Genomic DNA, 19,723 nt, shown 5'->3' with positions numbered 1-19,723 from the left:
GAGCGTTAGAAGGAAAGATCTATGTCCGTTTCGGAAATTGCAGCAGTAGTCCAAGCAGCACTTGATTACAGTAGAGTACATGGTGAAAATATTAATTGTCTTGATTTCCTTTTTCTAATCGTCATGCACGTCAATGTCACACATTCATGTGTAGTTGTGTGGAAGTCTGATGTGGTAATCATATGTAGTTGTATGGAACTCTCACGTAGATTTTAGCAGGTAAGTGCCTGGAAAGTAAGAACAAAGTTTGTTTATCTCTTTGGGGGCATAACTTTTTTTTAATTTTTTAATTTTTATTTTTTTTTAAGATTTTATTTATTTATTTGAGAGAGTGAGAGAGAATGAGAGATAGAAAGCATGAGAGGGAAGAGGGTCAGAGGGAGAAGCAGACTCCCTGCTGAGCAGGAAGCCCGATGCGGGACTCGATCCCGGGACTCCAGGATCATGACCTGAGTCGAAGGCAGTCACTTAACCAACTGAGCCACCCAGGCACCCTCTTTGGGGGCATAACTTAATATTGCCTATTGATGGGAGACGTGAAACGATCACAACATGTGAAGCAGTTGCTCATTCATCGTGAAGTGACCCCTACGGCTTATATTGTGGTGTCTTGTCCAGGCATGTGGGGGCTGCATCATCTCAGTTGGGGGTCAGATTCCAAACAACCTGGCAGTCCCTCTGTACAAGAATGGTGTCAAGATCATGGGCACGAGCCCTCTGCAGATCGACAGGGCCGAGGATCGCTCCATCTTCTCAGCTGTCTTGGATGAGCTGAAGGTGGCTCAGGCACCCTGGAAGGCCGTTAACACTTTGGTAAGGAGAGAAACACTTGTCTGTTTTTAATGTTCGCTTTTGAAGAGTTGTAACCTGAATGTTAACTATTGCAGATGTGAACTTCAGGGCAGATAGAAGGCACTTATGCTCAGTGACTTTGCTTTAAAGTTGGTGTATTTCCATGATTGCAGTTAAATGCTGGTTATAAATTGTTAAGAGTATTCTCATTAAGATTCGGACAATGAAAACTGTTCAAACTATTTTAGAGCTTGATTGATATTTACAATTAGAAACTAGGAATTTTATATGTTTCAATGTCCAATTTACATTTTAATGGTGTCTTTTGAGAGGAAGAATAAAAAGAGTTGTGTTACCATTTGTTCTAAAGATGCCTTTCTGCAGTTCTACTGAGTATTTTAAACTATTCATGCACTTTTTTGTTGTTGTTTCTATCAATTAGAATGAAGCACTGGAATTTGCAAAGTCTGTGGGCTACCCCTGCTTGTTGAGACCTTCCTATGTTTTGAGGTAATGTGTTGTTTTCCACGGTAATGATTTAAAAATCAGTAGATACAGAACTGTGTGCTGTATGCTAATAGCACTTGGCTTTGATGTGTAGTGATTTGTAAATCCGTCCACAGTCCCCAAACCAACATGGCCAGAGTGAGGACCTATGCATGGTTCTTCAGCCTACTGCTTTTCTTTCAGAGGGCGGAATAAGAGTCCACAGTCCTCCATCTTAGAAGCATGGCTTAGGGCATCTCGTTGCCAAACTGAGGGAGGATAGTTTTACATTAGAGAAGAGAACAATTTCAAAAACCCAAAAAGCAAAACCAGAACAAACCTGGGACATCTCTTTCCAGTATCTGTTTTCTAGTAAGCAGAAATGGCAGCTTATCTCTGACCGTTGTCAGCACCTTCCGATGGTGCCTCTGGTTTGAATTTTTGAGTTTTTGAGATCACATTTTTTAGTAGATGAATTATAATGGTGAGGGACAGGGATAGTGAGGATCTTTTATATTAAACTTTGGAACGAAGTTCTATCATCAAAGGAGAAGTTGTGAATTATCACTTACTCTCTTCAGATGTTACCACATGTAAGGAACGACTTCATTGAACAGGGGATAATAAGAGAAACACAATTTGCTGTGCACAATTTGAAAGTGTAAATGGAATTTGCGATGGGATCCTTTAAAATAATGAAAAATTTGAAATGAGGTGGAAAACCTTCCTTTTTATTTAAATGACATTTTGTGTAAATCACCGTCAAATAATACTTCTTCTTTGAGGTATTAATGTAAGTTAATTTAAACAACACACAGACATTTAAGGGAGGGTTGCAGAAAACAGCTTTGACTCTTGTGCTTCCTTTCTCATCTCTGCAATCTGTCTCTTTGTTCCAGTTTCCTATACTGTGAATTATCAATGTTATTGACTTAGCCTTCCTGTCTTAAATAGACCTTCATCTATTTAAAGTTCTTTATGCATTGAAAGTTCTTTATGCAAAAATATGTAATAGAGTAGAAAACGTAAAGAATGCTACTTTTAAAAAGAAGTGGAAAGTAGTATTTTTCTTCCTTATTTTTTCCCTCTTCTTATTCCTCCTTCTTTCTTCCCATCTCACTTTGAAAATATCAAAATTCAGCATAAATTGAAATCAGCATTCTTTCTCAAGCAATTAATAAGAAGGACACAGTTGAATGCCTTTCAGTCAGATACTGTACATTATATTTGCAAATGTTACTAAAAATTTTATGCTTTTGTGACCTGGCTGGTAGTAGAATGACCTGCTTTGACAGCAGACCTGTGGGTTAAAATCAGCTGTTGTCAATGACCTCTGAAGGAACAGGGTAGGAATAGCTAGATCCTGGGGCACCTGGGTGGCTCATTCGGTTAAGGGTCTGACTCTTGATTTTGGCTCAGGTCATGATCTCAGGGTCCTGAGATCAAGTCCTGTGTCAGGCTCCACACTCAGCAGGGAGTCTGCTTGAGATTCTTTCCCTCTGCCCCTCCCCCTGTGCTCTCTCCCCCACCCACTCTCTCTCTCTCAAATAAATAAATGTCTTAAAAAAAAAAAAAAAAGAATAGCTAGATCCTAGGATGAATTCTGTTAAGGTTTAAGAATTACCTGGAACCAGGCGAGTGAAAGCAGGAAATCAGAAAGGACAAACTTTGGGATACTGCTATCTCTATATTTACGTGGTTTTCTTTGGACATCATCACAGCTCTCACCCCCATTTTGGGTGACTCTTTATTTTGACTGATTGTTCTGGTGATTAAGTGGAGTAAAGACTCAATTTGGGAAAAAGCATCTTCTTACTCAGTCCAGACTGAAGCTAGAGATTGCCTGGAACTGTTCTGAGAAGCAATCAAGTCTAGCATGCTTTTCTTCCAAAGTGGTGAAAGAAACTGACCTGTCCTCCTCTCCTTTCCAGTGGATCGGCCATGAATGTGGTATTCTCTGAGGATGAGATGAAAAAATTCCTAGAGGAGGCCACTAGAGTGTCTCAGGTAGTGTCTGATTTCCTCCTGGTGACTTTTACTTCTGTTAATTGCTATCTTATTTCATATGTTTTTCTTTTCACGTTATGTCAGGATGGTTTTCCCTTTATTTTTTTTTTTCTCTCCCTACCCCTTAGTCTCCTATATATGGGAATAAGAAAACTCAAATGCATTTAATTGTGTTTAGATCCTTTGGGTTAGTGGAAGACGAAGAAGACCAGTACATATTTGATCACAACATTGACCTGGTTTTAGACTCCAGGAGTTAGGCTGGATAAGCATCCTTGTCTGTTCATAAGTTAGATGCTGATCAAGTTATCCCTGGGGCTCCCAGCCTCGAGGACTGCCCAGCCAAGCTCATCACGTATCAGTGAGGGCTTTCCTGGTTTTTAAGTCTCACACTTGGAGACACTTTGCCTTAGTTAACCCTCCAATTTTAATAGTAAACCCCTTTGTTCACCTTTTGACTTTTTCTCATTTTGGTACATTCCATTTGTCAGTTAATAAAAATGTTTATAATTCTGTGGTGATTCAACCACCTTCCTCCATTGCCCTCAGCTTTTACTTCTCCCTTGGTATTACCTCAGTGTGATCCATTTAAGATTTACCCAGGGAGGTTATTGATCTGCAGACCTTGTACTGTAAAGGATGAAAGTGATGTTTGCCTTTTAAAAGCTTTCAGAAGCTTGTTGGGGGTGTGTGTGTGTGTGTATGTTTAAAGAGAGAGAGCACAACTCATAGAGAAGAGTTTGATGTTAGGCAAGTGGAATTTGGAGGGAGCTAAAGAGTGAAGTCAGAAGCATTTCAAAGAGGAAGAACGAGCATGGACTGTTCCTGCTCATGAAGACAGACATCCCTTCTGTATGGTGGTTGCTCCCCAGGACATTGGGTCAGTGAAGAGAGTGGATAAGGATTAAGGGTGAGAAAGACAAAGAGTGTAAAAACAGAAAACCAAGTAGATTTTGAATTCACTTCTGTGTGAAAGTCAGATTGCTGAGGAGGGAATCTCTCCAGGGAACCAGTCTTCATTAATGTGGACTGGAGCAAGACACTGTCTTCTTCTCTGACTTCCTGCCAAGGATTTGGGCATGCTCCCCCTTTAAAACACGAGTAGTTAGACCCAGCTGTGCTGGGTGAGTGAGGAGGCAGGTGTCCTCTCTTTTCTGCCTGGGATACTGGATCCCACATAGAAGAGTTTTAAACTACTCATAGTAGAGTTTCAAAAATATATTTTTTTCTGCTAGTATATGGGTAAAACCCCTACTGGACCAAAGTCTATAATGGAGATGTCCTGATTGAGTACATTCTGATTCAAGTGTTCCCTTCAAAACACAGCAGAATCTGGGATACTCAGTTCAGTGACTCTAGAATAAAATTAGACCCCATCAATCATTCATCTATTTATGTATTCATTCATGTTTAGCACTTGCTGTATAATGGCATCGTTCTCAGTATCAGGGGATACACTCAAACAAAGAGAGATACAGTCTGCCCTCACAGAGGACTCTTTACTAGGGACATCAGAATTCAAATAATTACAATAAAATATAATGAGCATTGCAATAAGAAAATACAGGATGCTGAGGGTGAATGTCAATGTATTGGGGTCCATCCCTAAAGAGCTTTTTTTTTTTAGATTTTAGGTATTTTTTTTTAGTTTTTATTGTTATGTTAATCACTATACGTTACATCATCAGTTCTTGATGTAGTGTTCCATGATTCGTTGTTTGTGCCTAACACCCAGTGCTCCACGCAGGATGTGCCCTCAATACCCATCACCAGGCTAACCCATCCCCCCACCCCCCTCCCCTCTAGAACCCTCAGTTTGTTTTTCAGAGTCCATCGTCTCTCATGGTTCATCTCCCCCTCCGACTTACTCCCCTTCATTCTTCCCCTTCTGCTATCTTCTTCTTTTTCTTTTTTCCTAACATATGTTGCATTATTTGTTTCAGAAGTACAGATCTGTGATTCAACAGTCTTGCACAATTCACAGTGCTCACCATAGCACATACCCTACCCAATGTCTATCACCCAGCCACCCCATCCCTCCCACCCCCCACCACTCAGCAAAACTCAGTTTGTTTCCTGAGATTAAGAATTCCTCATATCAGTGAGGTCATATGATACATGTCTTTCTCTGATTGACTTATTTCACTCAGCATAACACCCTCCAGTTCCATCCACGTCGCTGCAAATGGCAAGATCTCATTCCTTTTGATGGCTGCATAATATTCCATTGTGTATATATACCACATCTTCTTTATCCATTCATCTGTCGATGGACATCTTGGCTCTTTCCACAGTTTGGCTATTGTGGACATTGCTGCTATAAACCTTGGGGTGCACATACCCCTTCGGATCCCTACATTTGTATCTTTGTAGTAAACACCCAGTAGTGCAATTGCTGGATCATGTGGTAGCTCTATTTTCAACTGTTTGAGGAACCTCCATACTGTTTTCCAGAGTGGCTGCACCAGCTTGCATTCCCACCAACAGTGTAGGAGGGTTCCCCTTCTAAAGAAGGGCTTTTTAACTTAATTTAAAATGGTTGATTTAGAATTAACTGGTTGAAAGGTTTACATTGTGGGTGTGAGTAGGAAGAAGGGACAGCACAGGTAAAGGGTCAAAGCTGAGAAAGAGAATGGAGTTTCTAGAAACTGATAGAACACTTCCATGGTGGAAGAGTAGATAAGAGTAGGCAGGGAATAGATAAGGAGAACCTTGTCAGTTATAATGAGTTTGGGGCCAGACTGCATTCATGGAAAAACATTAGGGGCTATTGCTGTAGCCCAGGGTAGAGATGGCAGCACCTTGGAGCAGAGTGAGGATAGTAAAGATAAAAAAGACGTACATGTATTCTAGAATATTTAGAATGTTCACTGAAGGCAATTAGTGAGTGCATGGAGGTAGAGGGTAAAAGTGTATCGGATAAAGGATGACTCCTGAGCTTCTGCCTTGGACAGCTAGATGGGTGGTGGTACCATTTATTACAATAGGTAACATGAGAAGGAGAAATTTTAGAGAAGGAAATCCTATATTTAATATTTGACCTTTTGTATAAGGTGCCTGTGAGAAATCCAGGTGCAGATGCTTCAAAAGCAGTGGGTTATACCGATTTTTAAATTGAGAATCAAGGTCATGTCTAGCGATAGAGATGTACATATAGTTTTGGAAATAAATAGCATATCATTTTAGTTAGAGTTTTGATGATGGAAGCAATCACCAAGGAGAGAGAACAGAGGAAGTGGAATAATTAAGACAGAGACAAGAGGGATACCAGCATTTAAGGGCTGAGTAGAGGAAACATGAAGGAGCCTGACAAAGAAGCAGGAAAAGGTAGTTTATGGATATCAAGGCCAACAATGTATAATGTTGCAGAAAGATCGAAATTTACTAAGAGATTTTCTTTCTCAACATGGTAAGGCCTATTTCATAGATTTGTCCAAATGGCCAGGATGGTGGATGCCGTTGTTGGCCCACTCAGATTCCTTTACCTGTGGAAGCACCTGTCCCTAACTCTTGTGATAGCTGATAACACTTACCAGCTGTACTTCTTCTCTGGGTAACTATTCTCAGTCAAATGGGAGCTTCATCAACAAGGAGGCAAGATCCCTCACCTCAGCACCACCCTCAAAACACTAGACAGTGAGTAACCTTTGCCTCAAGGTGGGACTTAGTCTGTGTTGCAGTTCATCCTCCAGAGGCCCCTGTGGGGTAAGGCCAAATTGAGTCTCCACTGAGATCATAGACATACTAGCTTTTTCTTATTGCCCCATCCTGCTTTTCCAACTCCCTCCATAAATCACTTGAACAAGGATCCCTGTCTCAGGCTTGGCTAGAGAAGCTAAGACAGCTGGTAAACTTTGTCTTTTTTTTTTTGAAATCATGATATTATCATCAAAAATTAGAAAAAAATCCCATATAGGTCTCAACACAGCTCCAGTAGGCCTGCTACAGTAAATATCAGATATTTAAAGAAGAAGGAACAGAGATGGAAAGGAATCTTTTTTTTTCCTTTAGCTAATAAACAGTTGCATGTCCAGTAGGCTTTTGAAGAAAAGGAAATATGGAAACTTGCCTCATTTAATAGAAAAGAGAAGCTTCTTGATGGCATAAAACACTGGTTCTTTTGAATTTTCCACAAAATTCCTTTCAATTTCAAGTGTTCTACTAAAGGAGATAAGATAAATTAAATTTAACACATACGCATGAGGTGAACTCCATGATGGTGCCCAAAAGGGGCTTGTGTTCAGAAGAAAAGGAGGTGTTTGGGGAAGGCTTAGGGGAGGAGGTAGCTTTTGTGCCAGGTCTTGAGGCATGATTTGAGACTTGAAATGAGAGGGCTGAGGAGAGAAGGTGGAGTGCATGTGGGGGAGAGAGGCATAGCGACAGGGAAAAGCAGGGTCTGGTAAGAAAGCAGGTGGTGCTGGTTGCTGGTGCTTGGGGCTTTGAGGAGAAGAGATGCATGAACCCTGGAACTCTTCAGTCAACTGCTTCATTTCGTCCGGAAAAAGCAAGCAGTGGTCCCAGTGTGGAGGGCATCACTGCGCCGTCGTGAAGGAACTGAGAGTGGGGAGAACTTCGAGAAGGAAACCGGTCTTAGACAGCAGAAAAGGAAGGATGTTTTTTAAGATTAATAAAGAGAAATGCTGCAAATGCCATGCTTTAGAAGTTGTTCAAGGCATGTCAGTACCAAGTAATGGATTCCATCTTTGACCTAACAAAACCAAAACAAAATGAGATTTTCCTCCTAATTTCTTTCACAGTCTCATGGAGAGAGAACTAATTTAGGAAATTGCAGCACTTGGAAAAGATGAGTGTAGAAAGAGAGAAAGAACTCGAACCAAGAAAAATACACAGTTATAATTAAAATAAATATTCATAACTCCCCCATTCGACCCTCTCTTTAGCCCCCTCTTTCCTCTCACTCACTTAAAAGTCTATTATTTGAAATTTTAGCACTCGTGTTCAGTTGACTGAATACTCAGGATTGAAGAAAGACCCTCTGCCTCACTGAAAGCAGAGAATGACCTTGTTCTTACCCAACAAATTAGCTAATGAGTTTATGTAGTATGTTTAGCATGAAGGTCTTTGCAAGTATTACACTGGGATTTACTTAAGGTATGCAGTTTTTACTTGACACTATACACATAATGTCAGCTAAGGATTCTGCCCTTCTGTTTACCTCAATGACAGGAACACCCAGTGGTGCTGACAAAATTTATTGAGGGGGCCCGGGAAGTGGAAATGGATGCTGTTGGCAAAGATGGAAGAGTAAGTGCTTTATCCCCATCTCTGAGGTCTCTGCCTTCCCATCAAGTTTCCTTTTCCCCTGCTTGGCAGTTTTGAAACAACACAGATTAGAGGTCATGATTTCCACAAAACAGGCCTCTGAAAATAGTGGAAGAGTTGCTCAGTCCAAAAAATTTTCAAATTCACTAACAATTTAGTTGATGTGTCATGGGTATCGTATATCCTGTGTTTCATACTGTTAGAATTTCTCTTTGATGATATTCAAAATTAATTATCATCCTATACTCATCATTCTTTTTGAATAGATTTTTCTCTCTCATTTTCTTTTGTCTGTGGGTTTCCTTTTATGTTTCAATGAGTATTATAAAAACATCCAATACTTGTCTTTCTGAAGTTCCTAATTGAATCCCTAGTTTTTCTCCTCTCTTGATTTCCCAGCCTCCACCTTTTTATTGTGTTAATAAAGACAAAACTAAACAGAGTAGGGTGGGTAAGGATAATAACATAAAATTAGCTTACCAAATCACATCTTGTATTGCTAGTACAATGAATGCCTCCAACTTCAGGGAAAAATGACAATGTGAAGAATGCTTTCCTTTAGTTTGCTAGTTGTACTAATAAGGTATTTATGATTTATCTTGAAATATAGGAAGTTACATTTTAGGAAGTTCGTGTCATTTTATTTGCTTTAATGAAAAATTAAAAAAAACCCAACTTTCCTTCATTTTCTACTTTGTAGATACTTCAGAACACTACTAAAATGTTAAATCTTTTTGGCTTTTTGTCTTCCAGATTAACAGTTCAAAGTAGGGTTGTTTACATACACACACACACACACACACACACACACACACACAGCAGTGATGACTGCTTACTACAGAATCATATAATCCTGAGTGTAAGTACCCTTAGAAATCATTTATTTCAACCCCACACCCCAAAGGATGAGAATTTTCTTCACAGCATCCCCAGAAAGTAGTCACTTATTTTCTGTTGAACAACTTTGGTTATACAGAGCACAGAAAGTTATCAGATTGAAGGATGTCATATATATAGATAGATAGATGGATAGATATAGATAGCTATATAGATAGATCTAATAACATCTCACTTATTCCTTCTTTTGAAGTAAAGTCTGCTTCCCTAGAATTTTTTCATTCCTGACCTTCTGGCCTCCAGAATTGTAAAGCATATGTTTAATCTTTCCTGCTTTTCAACATTTTAAGTATTGGAGACTCAGGTATAAAATGAGAGGGATGTGAGCATACCAATGTCAATGTGGAGAATGTAAGACTAGCCTAGAGATGTTTGTGGTTTTTCAAATATAATGCTGGTCTGTTGGCCTGATTTGGCTCCAACTTGCTAGGATATGCTCTTCATCTAAGTTTCTCTCAGACATCAACCATTGCTTATCATCCTGGACTCCTTCTTTTGGAAATGTTCCAGGTTATTCACATAATTTTTAAATAGTCACACTCCTAAATGGACATAGTACATCAGCTATACTATGATTTTTTTCGGAGCTTGGTGGGAGTGTTGCCTCCCCCTTTCTAGACACTATAAAAAAATTTGAATGCTTACTATGCACTAAATACCATGTCAGACACTGTATATGTGTTCTCTCTTATCCTTACAAACACACTATGAGACTGATACCATTGTTAGTACTGCCTTATCAGAAACCAAGGTTGAATAGATAAAGTACCTTGCCCAGGTCACAGAGCTGGTAAGTGACAGCAGGAGACTCAAATGCCACTCTGCTTTAAAGTCATTTATAAATCTGATAAAAAAAATTATCTCTGTAATTTATTTAAGTCTTTTACAGTTACCCAATTATTTTCCATTGACTGTCAGCTTTATCATTTCCCAAAGACACACATAGTGTTAGCATTCAGGTTATGATGATTGAGACCATAAACTTTGGAATGTGACAGATAAGGTCTTCAAATCTGACTTGGCCATGCAGTAGTCACATGCACTTGGATTATTTCTTCTTATCTTGCCTTAGTTTCCTTACCTGTAAGAGAAGATAAGGATATTTTTTTCTTGCTTCCCCTTCTTTCTCAAATTTCAATTTAAAAATCTCTTGCTCCAGATCTTAAGTCTTCTTCCTGGTCCACCTAAGTTACACATGCACCTCACTAGATATTTACCTCTTCCATTGTTTCTTTTCCAGTGTCTAAAACCTAATCTGGAAGGGAAAGATAAAGATCCCTCCAGTGCCTCCCAAATGCTTTATTTTCCTATTCTTTCTTTTTTTTTTAATTTAATTATGTTCTGTTAATCACCATACATTACCTCATTAGTTTTTTTTTTTTTTTTTAAAGGTTTTATTTATTTATTTATTTGAGAGAGCGAGAATGAGAGAGAGAGAGAGAGCACATGAGAGGGGGGAGGGTCAGAGGGAGAGGCAGACTCCCCGCTGAGCAGGGAGCCCGATGCGGGACTCGATCCCGGGACTCCAGGATCATGACCTGAGCCGAAGGCAGTCGCTTAACCAACTGAGCCACCCAGGCGCCCCCTACCTCATTAGTTTTTGATGTAGTGTTCCATGATTCATTGTTTGTGTATAACACCCAGTGCTCCATGCAGAACGTGCCCTCTTTAATACCCATCACCAGGCTAACCCATCCCCTCACCCCCCTCCCCTCTAGAACCCTCAGTTTGTTTCTCAGAGTCCATAGTCTCTCATGGTTCGTCTCCCCCTCCAATTTCCCCCCCATTTTTCCCTTCCTACCGTCGTCGTCGTCTTCTTCTTCTTCTTCTTCTTCTTCTTCTTCTTCTTCTTTTTTAACATATAATGCCTTATTTGTTTCAGAGGTACGGGTCTGTTTCCTATTCGTTCTTAAAAGTCAACCTGAGTCAGTTCAGTTGTCTTCTTTTCCTGATTCGAACCCATTCTAATTGATGGAGGAGGGAGGTCAGCTCAGCCACTGTCAGCTGCCCCGGGGGCCGTCTGTCACTGCACAGGGAGGTAGTGACGTCTACATGCAGGCCTCTATGTATTCCCTCGTCAAGGGCTCAAAAAGAAACTGGTCAATGCTCCAGGCATCTGTTAGGATATGGCGGGTGGGGAGGTGGGAGGCAGCTTCATTGAAGTAAGGTACCTGACAACTCTTTCTAAAATCTTCTTTCGGCCAGGTTATCTCCCACGCTATGTCTGAACATGTGGAAGATGCAGGTGTCCACTCAGGAGATGCTACTCTGATGCTGCCCACACAAACCATCAGCCAAGGAGCCATTGAAAAGGTCATCATTTATCAAGAAAAGTGGAAGGGGAAAAAGCAAAGATAAAAATTTTTTTTTTTAACTAGGTAGCAATGTAGGACATGCCCCGGGCAAAATGTAATTATGAAGGGAACTTTCTTGCTCTGAGTCTGCTGGGTGTTTTAGAGATAATAATTTCCTTCCTGCCCTCTTGAGCCCACTTGGTTGTGTGCTAGTGCGGTGGTTCTTGACCTTCAGTGGTGTCATAACAACCTGGGGAACTTGCTAATCTACAGACTGCTGGACTCCATCCCCAGCTTCTGACTCAGTAGTTCTGAGCAGGGCCCCCAAATTTGCATTTTTAACAACTCCCCAAGTGATGTTGCTGCTGCGGACCTAGGGACCCCATCTGGAGAACACTGCTGCAGATGGTTCTCATGTTTGAGAGCCACTTAGATGAGTAGCATATAAAGCTATGCTTCTCAATTAGAAGCAGGTATGCAGCAATCATGTAGGAACATTTTGGAACCTATGTTTTCAATATCCTCCCTTACCCTCATCTCCAATCAGCACTTTCTGACATGTCTCTTTCAACCTCTCTTTTGGAACCATCGCTTTAAAGACCTTCCCAGGAATGATGCCTCAGTACTCAATATGCACTGCTAGGTGGCCTCGGAGACCATCATCTTAAATAATTAATGTGGATGTTCCTTTACTCTTTAGGTATGTTAGGTCAGGCTTGGCTTGTTCAGTGAGCCTTACCAATAATCCTGGGCCATCCGAATCTAGGTAGTCTGTCTGTCTGGCTGTACTTTGGGCTGGATTCTGAAGATCTTACCTTGTTCTAGATGTGAAGGTAGCAGGGCATGTTGTAACACCAGCTGCCTAAGAGAACCACATCCCTGGATTTCAAGTGTGCTTTGGTTGATCATGTCGGTATAAATGACCTCAAGAACTCAGATTTTTCCAGATCTCTCAGAGTTTGATGTGCCATGGACCCTGCTCCCTTTTATGACCAACTAAGTTGCCAAATCACTCTTGTAAAAGTAATGAATGAGGAGCTCTTGTTTCTTGCTGTCAGTGGCCCCTCATTGCATGGGTACCTTCTGGCTCTGGTTGGATGCAGGGATTCATCTATTTGACATGCAGAGCTTCCTGGCAAGGAAACGTATTTTCTTTCTGACCATACTATCTACCCAGGTAGAGTCCAGGGCAGCAGAAAAGCACATCAAAGCAGTGTCTCTGGTCTCTTTGCAGTGCCATGTAATTTCAGGGCCTGCTCTTCTCAGCAGGTAGGTCAGGAGAGTGATAGGAAGTTTGGACTGCAGTTTCTGGTGCTGAAGCAACTGGACTGAAAGAATTCCATTTAGCCCTCAAAGTAAAACCAGAGTATACAACGGCAGGTAGATAGGGACATTTGGCAGAAAGATAATTTTGTAAAATTATTTGTTCTTCTCCTTGCTAGTTTGTTATGAATATTTAGTATGTATTATTATTTTATTGATAGATGCCTGCTAGTGGCTTCTATTATTATTATTATTATTATTATTATTATTGCCATTATGACTGTTACTGTTATTAGTGGAGGTGTAGCTCTATGTCAAGAGAAATTAAAGAAATCTAAGTTTGTGGTGTTTTCTAACCAAGGTATGCTCTTTAGCTCTATGTTATTGTCCTTTTGATCTAGGTGAAGGATGCTACCCGAAAGATTGCAAAGGCTTTTGCCATCTCTGGCCCATTCAACGTCCAGTTTCTTGTCAAAGGAAACGATGTCTTGGTAAGAAATGCCAAGGTGCTTGAGAGGACACGAAGCTGTGTTAGGTTATGTTGTTTTGTGTCCCTCTGGTAATCTTGGTGAGCTCAGACAGAGTAGCTGAGACTCCTGCAGCTATTCATGTCTGAGTGTGGCTTGTTGCACAGCATATAATGCCTGCCTTGTTTGAAGGCAGAGGTCCTTGGTGGCACTGCTATGTCAGTCCCAGTTCTGGAAAGCACTCTGATCCACTGGAAAGAGGATCGCTGTCTGCCATCTACAGTACAGTAGAGATGGACGCAATGACTATCTGAATGTGTAGAATAGTCATCAATTGTATACACTGAAGTTTTAGATACTATTTACATACAAAAAATGTTAAATCAACTAGACTAGTCTTAATTAATTTAGTCGCTATTTAATGTAACCAATCAGTAACCAGTATTGGTTCAGCAGCATCTACTATGTGAAATCATATGGTGGCAATAAAGATGTATAAGCCACAGTCTTTGCTCTTAAAGATACTCAGTTTGGCGAGAACTGGGAAGATGACTTTGTAGACAACTATAACATAAGTTAGAATATAATAGCTGCTGGAAGGAATGTACAAATACATGGTATTGGCATCATAGAACAGAGAGAGCATATCTCCTAGTGTGTTTGTGTGTGTGTGCGCGTGTGCGTACACACACATGTGCATGTGTGTGCCTGAGCATGTATTTGAGTGTCATATACCCGGTTTGGGGTGGGTTTCAAGGGAGATTTTGTATTTTAAGCTGGATCTTAAAGAATGGTTGGAATTTTGACAAGCAAAGGAAGGTAGAGAGGACATTACACATAGAACATCTAAGAGAAAATTTGGCACATTTTAGGAGATAGCGACTAGTTCAGTTTAGCAAGATCATTTTTCTAGGGAAATAGTGCAAGTCAAACTTGGAAAATAAAATTGGGGTCAGGGAAATGGTACAAGATAACATAGAGAGATATATCGAGGCAAATGAATAAAAAGCCTTCAAGGACCAGACTTTCATCTGATGGCCAGTGGAAACCCAGTGAAGGCTTTTTGGTAGGGATGTGGCATTATCTGAGTTCTGCATTAAAATCCATTAGCGGTGTGTGGGGATGAAGTTGTGGAAAGTGGATGGAAGAAAGTCAGAATTCAAAGATACCGACTAAAAAGAAACTGGTTAGCAAAAGTGCAAGCAGTGGGGAGAGAAGGAAGAGGCTGGTAAAAGAAGAGCTGACCCCAGTGAAAAACAGCTAGAACCCAGGTGCCAGGGAGAATGTTAATATGTTGTCATTGGCTCTCACCATCCTTTCTCTTTTTTTGAATTTTGTTATTTCTCCAGGTGATTGAGTGTAACCTGAGAGCTTCTCGATCCTTCCCCTTTGTTTCTAAGACACTGGGGGTAGACTTCATTGATGTGGCCACCAAGGTGATGATTGGAGAGAGCATTGATGAGAAACCTCTTCCCACATTGGACCATCCCATAATTCCTGCTGACTATGTTGCAATTAAGGTAACATTAAAAAAATCTATTAGTCATTTTTTAAGTTTCAAGAAATTAAAGGAACAATTTTTCATCAAAAATAATCTTGAGGGATGCCTGGCTGGCTCAGTCAGTAGTAGAGCATGTGACTTGATCTGAGGGTCATGAGTTCAAGCCCCACATTGGGGGCTTACTTTTTTAAAAAAACTTCAAAAAAGAAGTAAAAAAAAATAATTTTGATACTTCATGAACCTTCTAACTGAAGTGCCGGACCAGGGATTTACGGTGTTTCCTTTGTATAATGCACACAGGCAACTTTATATGATATTTTATCCATTTGAAAAATAACAAAAAATCATTTAGAATTACATAACTTCAAAACCAACTAGCTGAGTGAATTATAAACTATGTTAATGCGACTGATAACGGTGGTGTCGGTTTAGTTCGTAAACAGAAATTCTGGGCATATTTTGTTAGGATAAGGCTTGAATTGTGCCCCTTTGGAATTGTTCCAAGACTTCAGGAATGCATGGATCTTGTAAAAGTGTTACCCTGTGGAGTTGGTTAAATTCTAACTACCTTGGCCACCTTGCTTAGTTCCTATTTTCTTCAGCAGCACAATTTTCCACTTGAAAGTTGAAGTAGCAGTTGCTGTTCACGGTGGTGCCATGAAGGGAATGAAATTGATGGCACCTTTATGAAGATCGGCCAGAAAAGTTTAAGATTTGCTCACTAAATTCCAATATAGATGTATTATATTTCTAATAATACCTTAATAATAAAGCCATTGTGCTCCTCTAGCTAACTCAGTATGCCCATGCACAGATTATTTATAATTATGACCTTTAACTACTTCACAGGGCAAGCATGAGGATTAGTGAGATACTATATAAATATATTTGAATATTTTAGAAAAAGCATCTGATGGAATCAATTTATATTGTGTGATATATTTACGTGACATTTATATATTTTGGATGCCTTCAAAAGATTTCCATTCCTACATGTACTAGTGACCTCAGTCATAATTATGTTACAGTTGAGACTCTGACTTCTGATTTTTATAGTGGAAGCTTTAAGTTGAAGCTATAAATCAAAAAATGTTTATTAATCTTATTTAGCTTAATAATTTAGGATGACTTGGATTTTATAGTGCATTGAGATGGAATGTCACTTGTTATATTGGGGAAGGGTGGCACTTTATTCCTGGAGACTATGACACAACATAAATTGTTAAAGCTTTCAGTCGGAATTATACATAGGTAAAAAAATACATAGGATTTCTTTGTTTGAGACCAATAAGTAGAAGGCCCTGAAAAATATTTTCCACTGGAAATTCTATATATCATTTCAAATTCATGTTTCTCAATTCATAGACACAGAAATATACACACACACATGTGTATGAAACAATATCCAACTAAAAACAGTATTGATGGATAGATACACTTTTTTTCAAAATCCACTGTATCTTCCCATTTACTTCTTTCCTACTTATCATTGTATATGAATCTTGACTTTTTAAAGAAGAATGACTTCTTTATAGTCCATCTTAACATAGGCCTAGTAAGGTGGGTGGATATCCACAGATGAGAGCACAGAAAAGTGAGAGTGCAGAAATGTATAATAACTTGACTGAGGATGACCTCGTGAAATGGCCCCAAGCTAGAACTCCCAGGACAACTTGGAAGGGTGCCAGAATCCAAGGAAGAAGCGTCCACACTAGACAGACAGTTGCAAGAAACAAGCATTTGGTTCTTGGTGAATTGTACTGATAAAATAAATGAAAAAGAAACACTCCTATCTATGTTCTAGTTCACATGAAAGCTCTGGGCAAAAGTGTTCCCAAGCAGAATGTTTTTCAAAGCTTTTTAAGAGGTGTCAACAACAGTTTAATGTCTCAGAAGTCAGCTTACAGACAGACATTTCTGGCATGGTTGGCTGTTGCAAGTTCAAATGATCAGAAAAAGAAGAGGAATGTTTCCAAAGCCTACCAAGAAAAAAATGTGTTTGAACTCTGTGCGTGGGGAGACCAATGCCCAGTAGACTTTGTCTGAAATCACTCCAATAAGAATATGTGTAGGCCAGATTAGAAACACTGGCCTAGACTGGTCACAGGGGCCCTATTTACAGAAATAATTTGTGATTATTTAACCCAAGTTTTTGGCCAAGAGCTCAAGAAATTCTTGGAACAGAGTTTTAAAGCTATTTTTCAAGTCAGATGCTTGGACCAAGGAGATTTTTTATGTGTCTACCATAGCCTAAATGAATCCTGTGAGAGATGGTTCACTAAATATGTTTATCCTCTCTTATTCCTTTTATACCTTTCTCTCACATATTTTTCCTCCCCATTATTTCTGACAGGCTCCAATGTTTTCCTGGCCCCGGTTGAGGGATGCTGACCCCATTCTGCGTTGTGAGATGGCTTCCACTGGAGAGGTAACTAGTTAATGATCCCTGAATGCTTTCATTAAATCTACTTTGAAATCTATGGTTTTATGGTCTGGGTGTAATACAGTAAGTAAGTTATTAAATATTAAGGGGGACGCAAACTTCTGTTATCAGAGTAAGTCTGAAAAGGCTTAAGAATTTTGAACTAAAGAAAAACCTTGTACTTTTGTGGACCAGAGTCTAAATTTTCACTTATATTTAACTTGTGAATCTAATGTATGTGTTCTTAATTCATTTCCACATTACACATTGAGAACAGCTTCCAAAATATTTCTTTAGATGTCTAAGTAGGTATCTCCTGGGTCTTTCAGCTTTATTTTAAGTTTTCATTTCAAGGTCTCTCTGTAATAGCACTTCCCACCCCCACCCCCCTGAACCTCTTGCTACTGTGAAATTAAATCATTGGATTTTTACCAGCAATATGTAGAATGACTGTACAGCATTAGAAAGATCATGGACCTAAACATTGTGGAATCTGTAGATAAATGCAAAATCCCAAAACAACTTTCAAAAGCAACTTGAACCTCCTGGGGATTATCTAAAACCTATAATGGGATTGGCCACTGGATGTCCCTCTTCACTTGTGTTGGGACTCTTGTCAGCTGAAGGTTTCTTTAAAAATGTGAACTGTGTTTCTTGTAGAGAGCTGTCAGATTCTAGAAAGTTCCGTACATGTCAGTGTCAGGATATTTTATGAATCACCCAGCCCTTGACAGACTTACTAGATACAACCTTCAGATTCTCATCAGTGCACATCAGAGTGGCAACATCAGACTGTGAGGCATCATTGTTTCCTCTTGCTATTAAGGAACACCTGAAAGGGGAAAATATTTAATTACAATAAATACGTGATGTTTATGTGGTTGCCTGGTTACAAGCAACATCTGTGATGAGAAGTCAAGGGAGACAGGAAGGCAGGAAGTGAGGAATAAATGGCTATCTTATTTGTATTTGGACTGACGATTGCCTTCTCTTAGCTCCTTTGCGGCTGCTTTTAATTGACTAGGTGAGAAAACCTAGCTTTAAAACGAGGGGCCTGCCTTATAATTCTCTGCTGTTTAAGGAGCTGCTCTTCAGGTTCACCGTGATCTTATGGTCACTTGGTAGCAGGGCTGTTTTCAGCACATCCAGGGTTCAGATCAGGGAGAGATCTCGTTTCCCTTGTGCTGTTTTCTCTAGTGTGGTAAACTTATTTTCACTGCCTATGTCCATTCTGCCTCCGGACATACATTATTGGAGTTGTTATGAAAACATGAAAGACTTAGAAGCTCAGGTCACCTTTCTTGTGATCTATTTCAGAAGTATAGAGTTAATTCTTCTTCCCTTATTAGAATCATACTTCCAGGTGTCACTGAGTGTGATGTTACAAGGTCTATTTCATAACTGAAATCAGAATAGTAATTCTAGCTTAGGTGAAATCTCGGTTATGCTTTGAAGAGACATTTTCAGTGTCCAAATGGCTTGTGGGATTGAATAAACCTTTACCTCTTGATCTAGGTAAAGACTGTTTTATTTTCTTAGTAGCAAGGTAAGGATGTTAGACCTGAGCTTACTTGAATATCTGACTATTTTTTTTTTTTTTTTTTTTTTTTTTTTTTTGGAGAAAACTGCTGAAACCTCTTGCGTGTTGTTGTATCTGCTTTTATGATGGGATTGCCTGGTCCTGTCAGTAGAATTTGGGTTTCATTAACTGAGGTTGATATTACTGAGTGTAGTTGGCCATTAATTGATCAAAGAAAGAGTTCGCTGTAGAGTGAAAGGCAGCATGTACTGGTGGTTGACTGAAGGTTATAATCATGAGAACATCTCTTTCACAAGAAGGGAGTCATTTGCTTAAAGAGTGAATTTAGCCATCAGTGTTATTTACTGTAATGGTGGTTCTGTACCTGTGCCAAATGATGATATGTGTGGCAGAATCTATTCCCATCATGCCCAAATATACCACTTGTTCTATAGTTATGGGGTCCATTTGACTTGTACTTATCTAGTAGCACAATTACCCTAGCTGAAACTTCTGTGCATCCCAACGTTATATGTTAGTTTGGAATGGGTTTTTTTTTTTTTTTTGTTTGTTTTTACATATGGCTGTGCTATTCAGAACTAGTCTAAGCAGGGTATTTTGGTTCATTTTATGAAAATGATTTTTTTAAAAAAAGGTCCTTGAGGTTTTCATGGATTTATTGAATTTCTCAGAAAGCTCTCTCATAAGCTGTACAAAATGATTCCTAACCAATTGATCAGCAGTTATGCATTTGTGCTACTGACCCATGAATTCACTCACTGTGGCATCGCA

At 39.6% G+C, this 19,723-nt stretch overlaps 1 protein-coding gene across 1 annotated transcript in view; it reads left to right on the top strand.

The window, feature by feature from the left end:
• CPS1 (carbamoyl-phosphate synthase 1) overlaps nt 1–19,723 on the top strand; it is a 134,286-nt gene that overhangs the window by 101,430 nt on the left and 13,133 nt on the right. The window contains exons 27-34 of the mRNA XM_025892261.2: nt 619–813; nt 1,235–1,302; nt 3,210–3,285; nt 8,473–8,550; nt 11,671–11,778; nt 13,424–13,513; nt 14,839–15,009; nt 17,344–17,418. Coding sequence (XP_025748046.1) covers nt 619–813; nt 1,235–1,302; nt 3,210–3,285; nt 8,473–8,550; nt 11,671–11,778; nt 13,424–13,513; nt 14,839–15,009; nt 17,344–17,418 — 861 coding nt within the window. The remainder of the gene's footprint in view (nt 1–618; nt 814–1,234; nt 1,303–3,209; nt 3,286–8,472; nt 8,551–11,670; nt 11,779–13,423; nt 13,514–14,838; nt 15,010–17,343; nt 17,419–19,723) is intronic.

The sequence above is a fragment of the Callorhinus ursinus genome, unplaced genomic scaffold, assembly GCF_003265705.2.
Source record: "Callorhinus ursinus isolate GAN/ISIS: 27379988/994484 unplaced genomic scaffold, GSC_fseal_2.0 scaffold2, whole genome shotgun sequence".
In the NCBI taxonomy this organism is placed as follows: domain Eukaryota; kingdom Metazoa; phylum Chordata; class Mammalia; order Carnivora; family Otariidae; genus Callorhinus; species Callorhinus ursinus.
The sequence above is the reverse complement of the archived record's forward strand: the minus strand, read 5'-3'. Positions and strand labels throughout refer to the sequence as shown.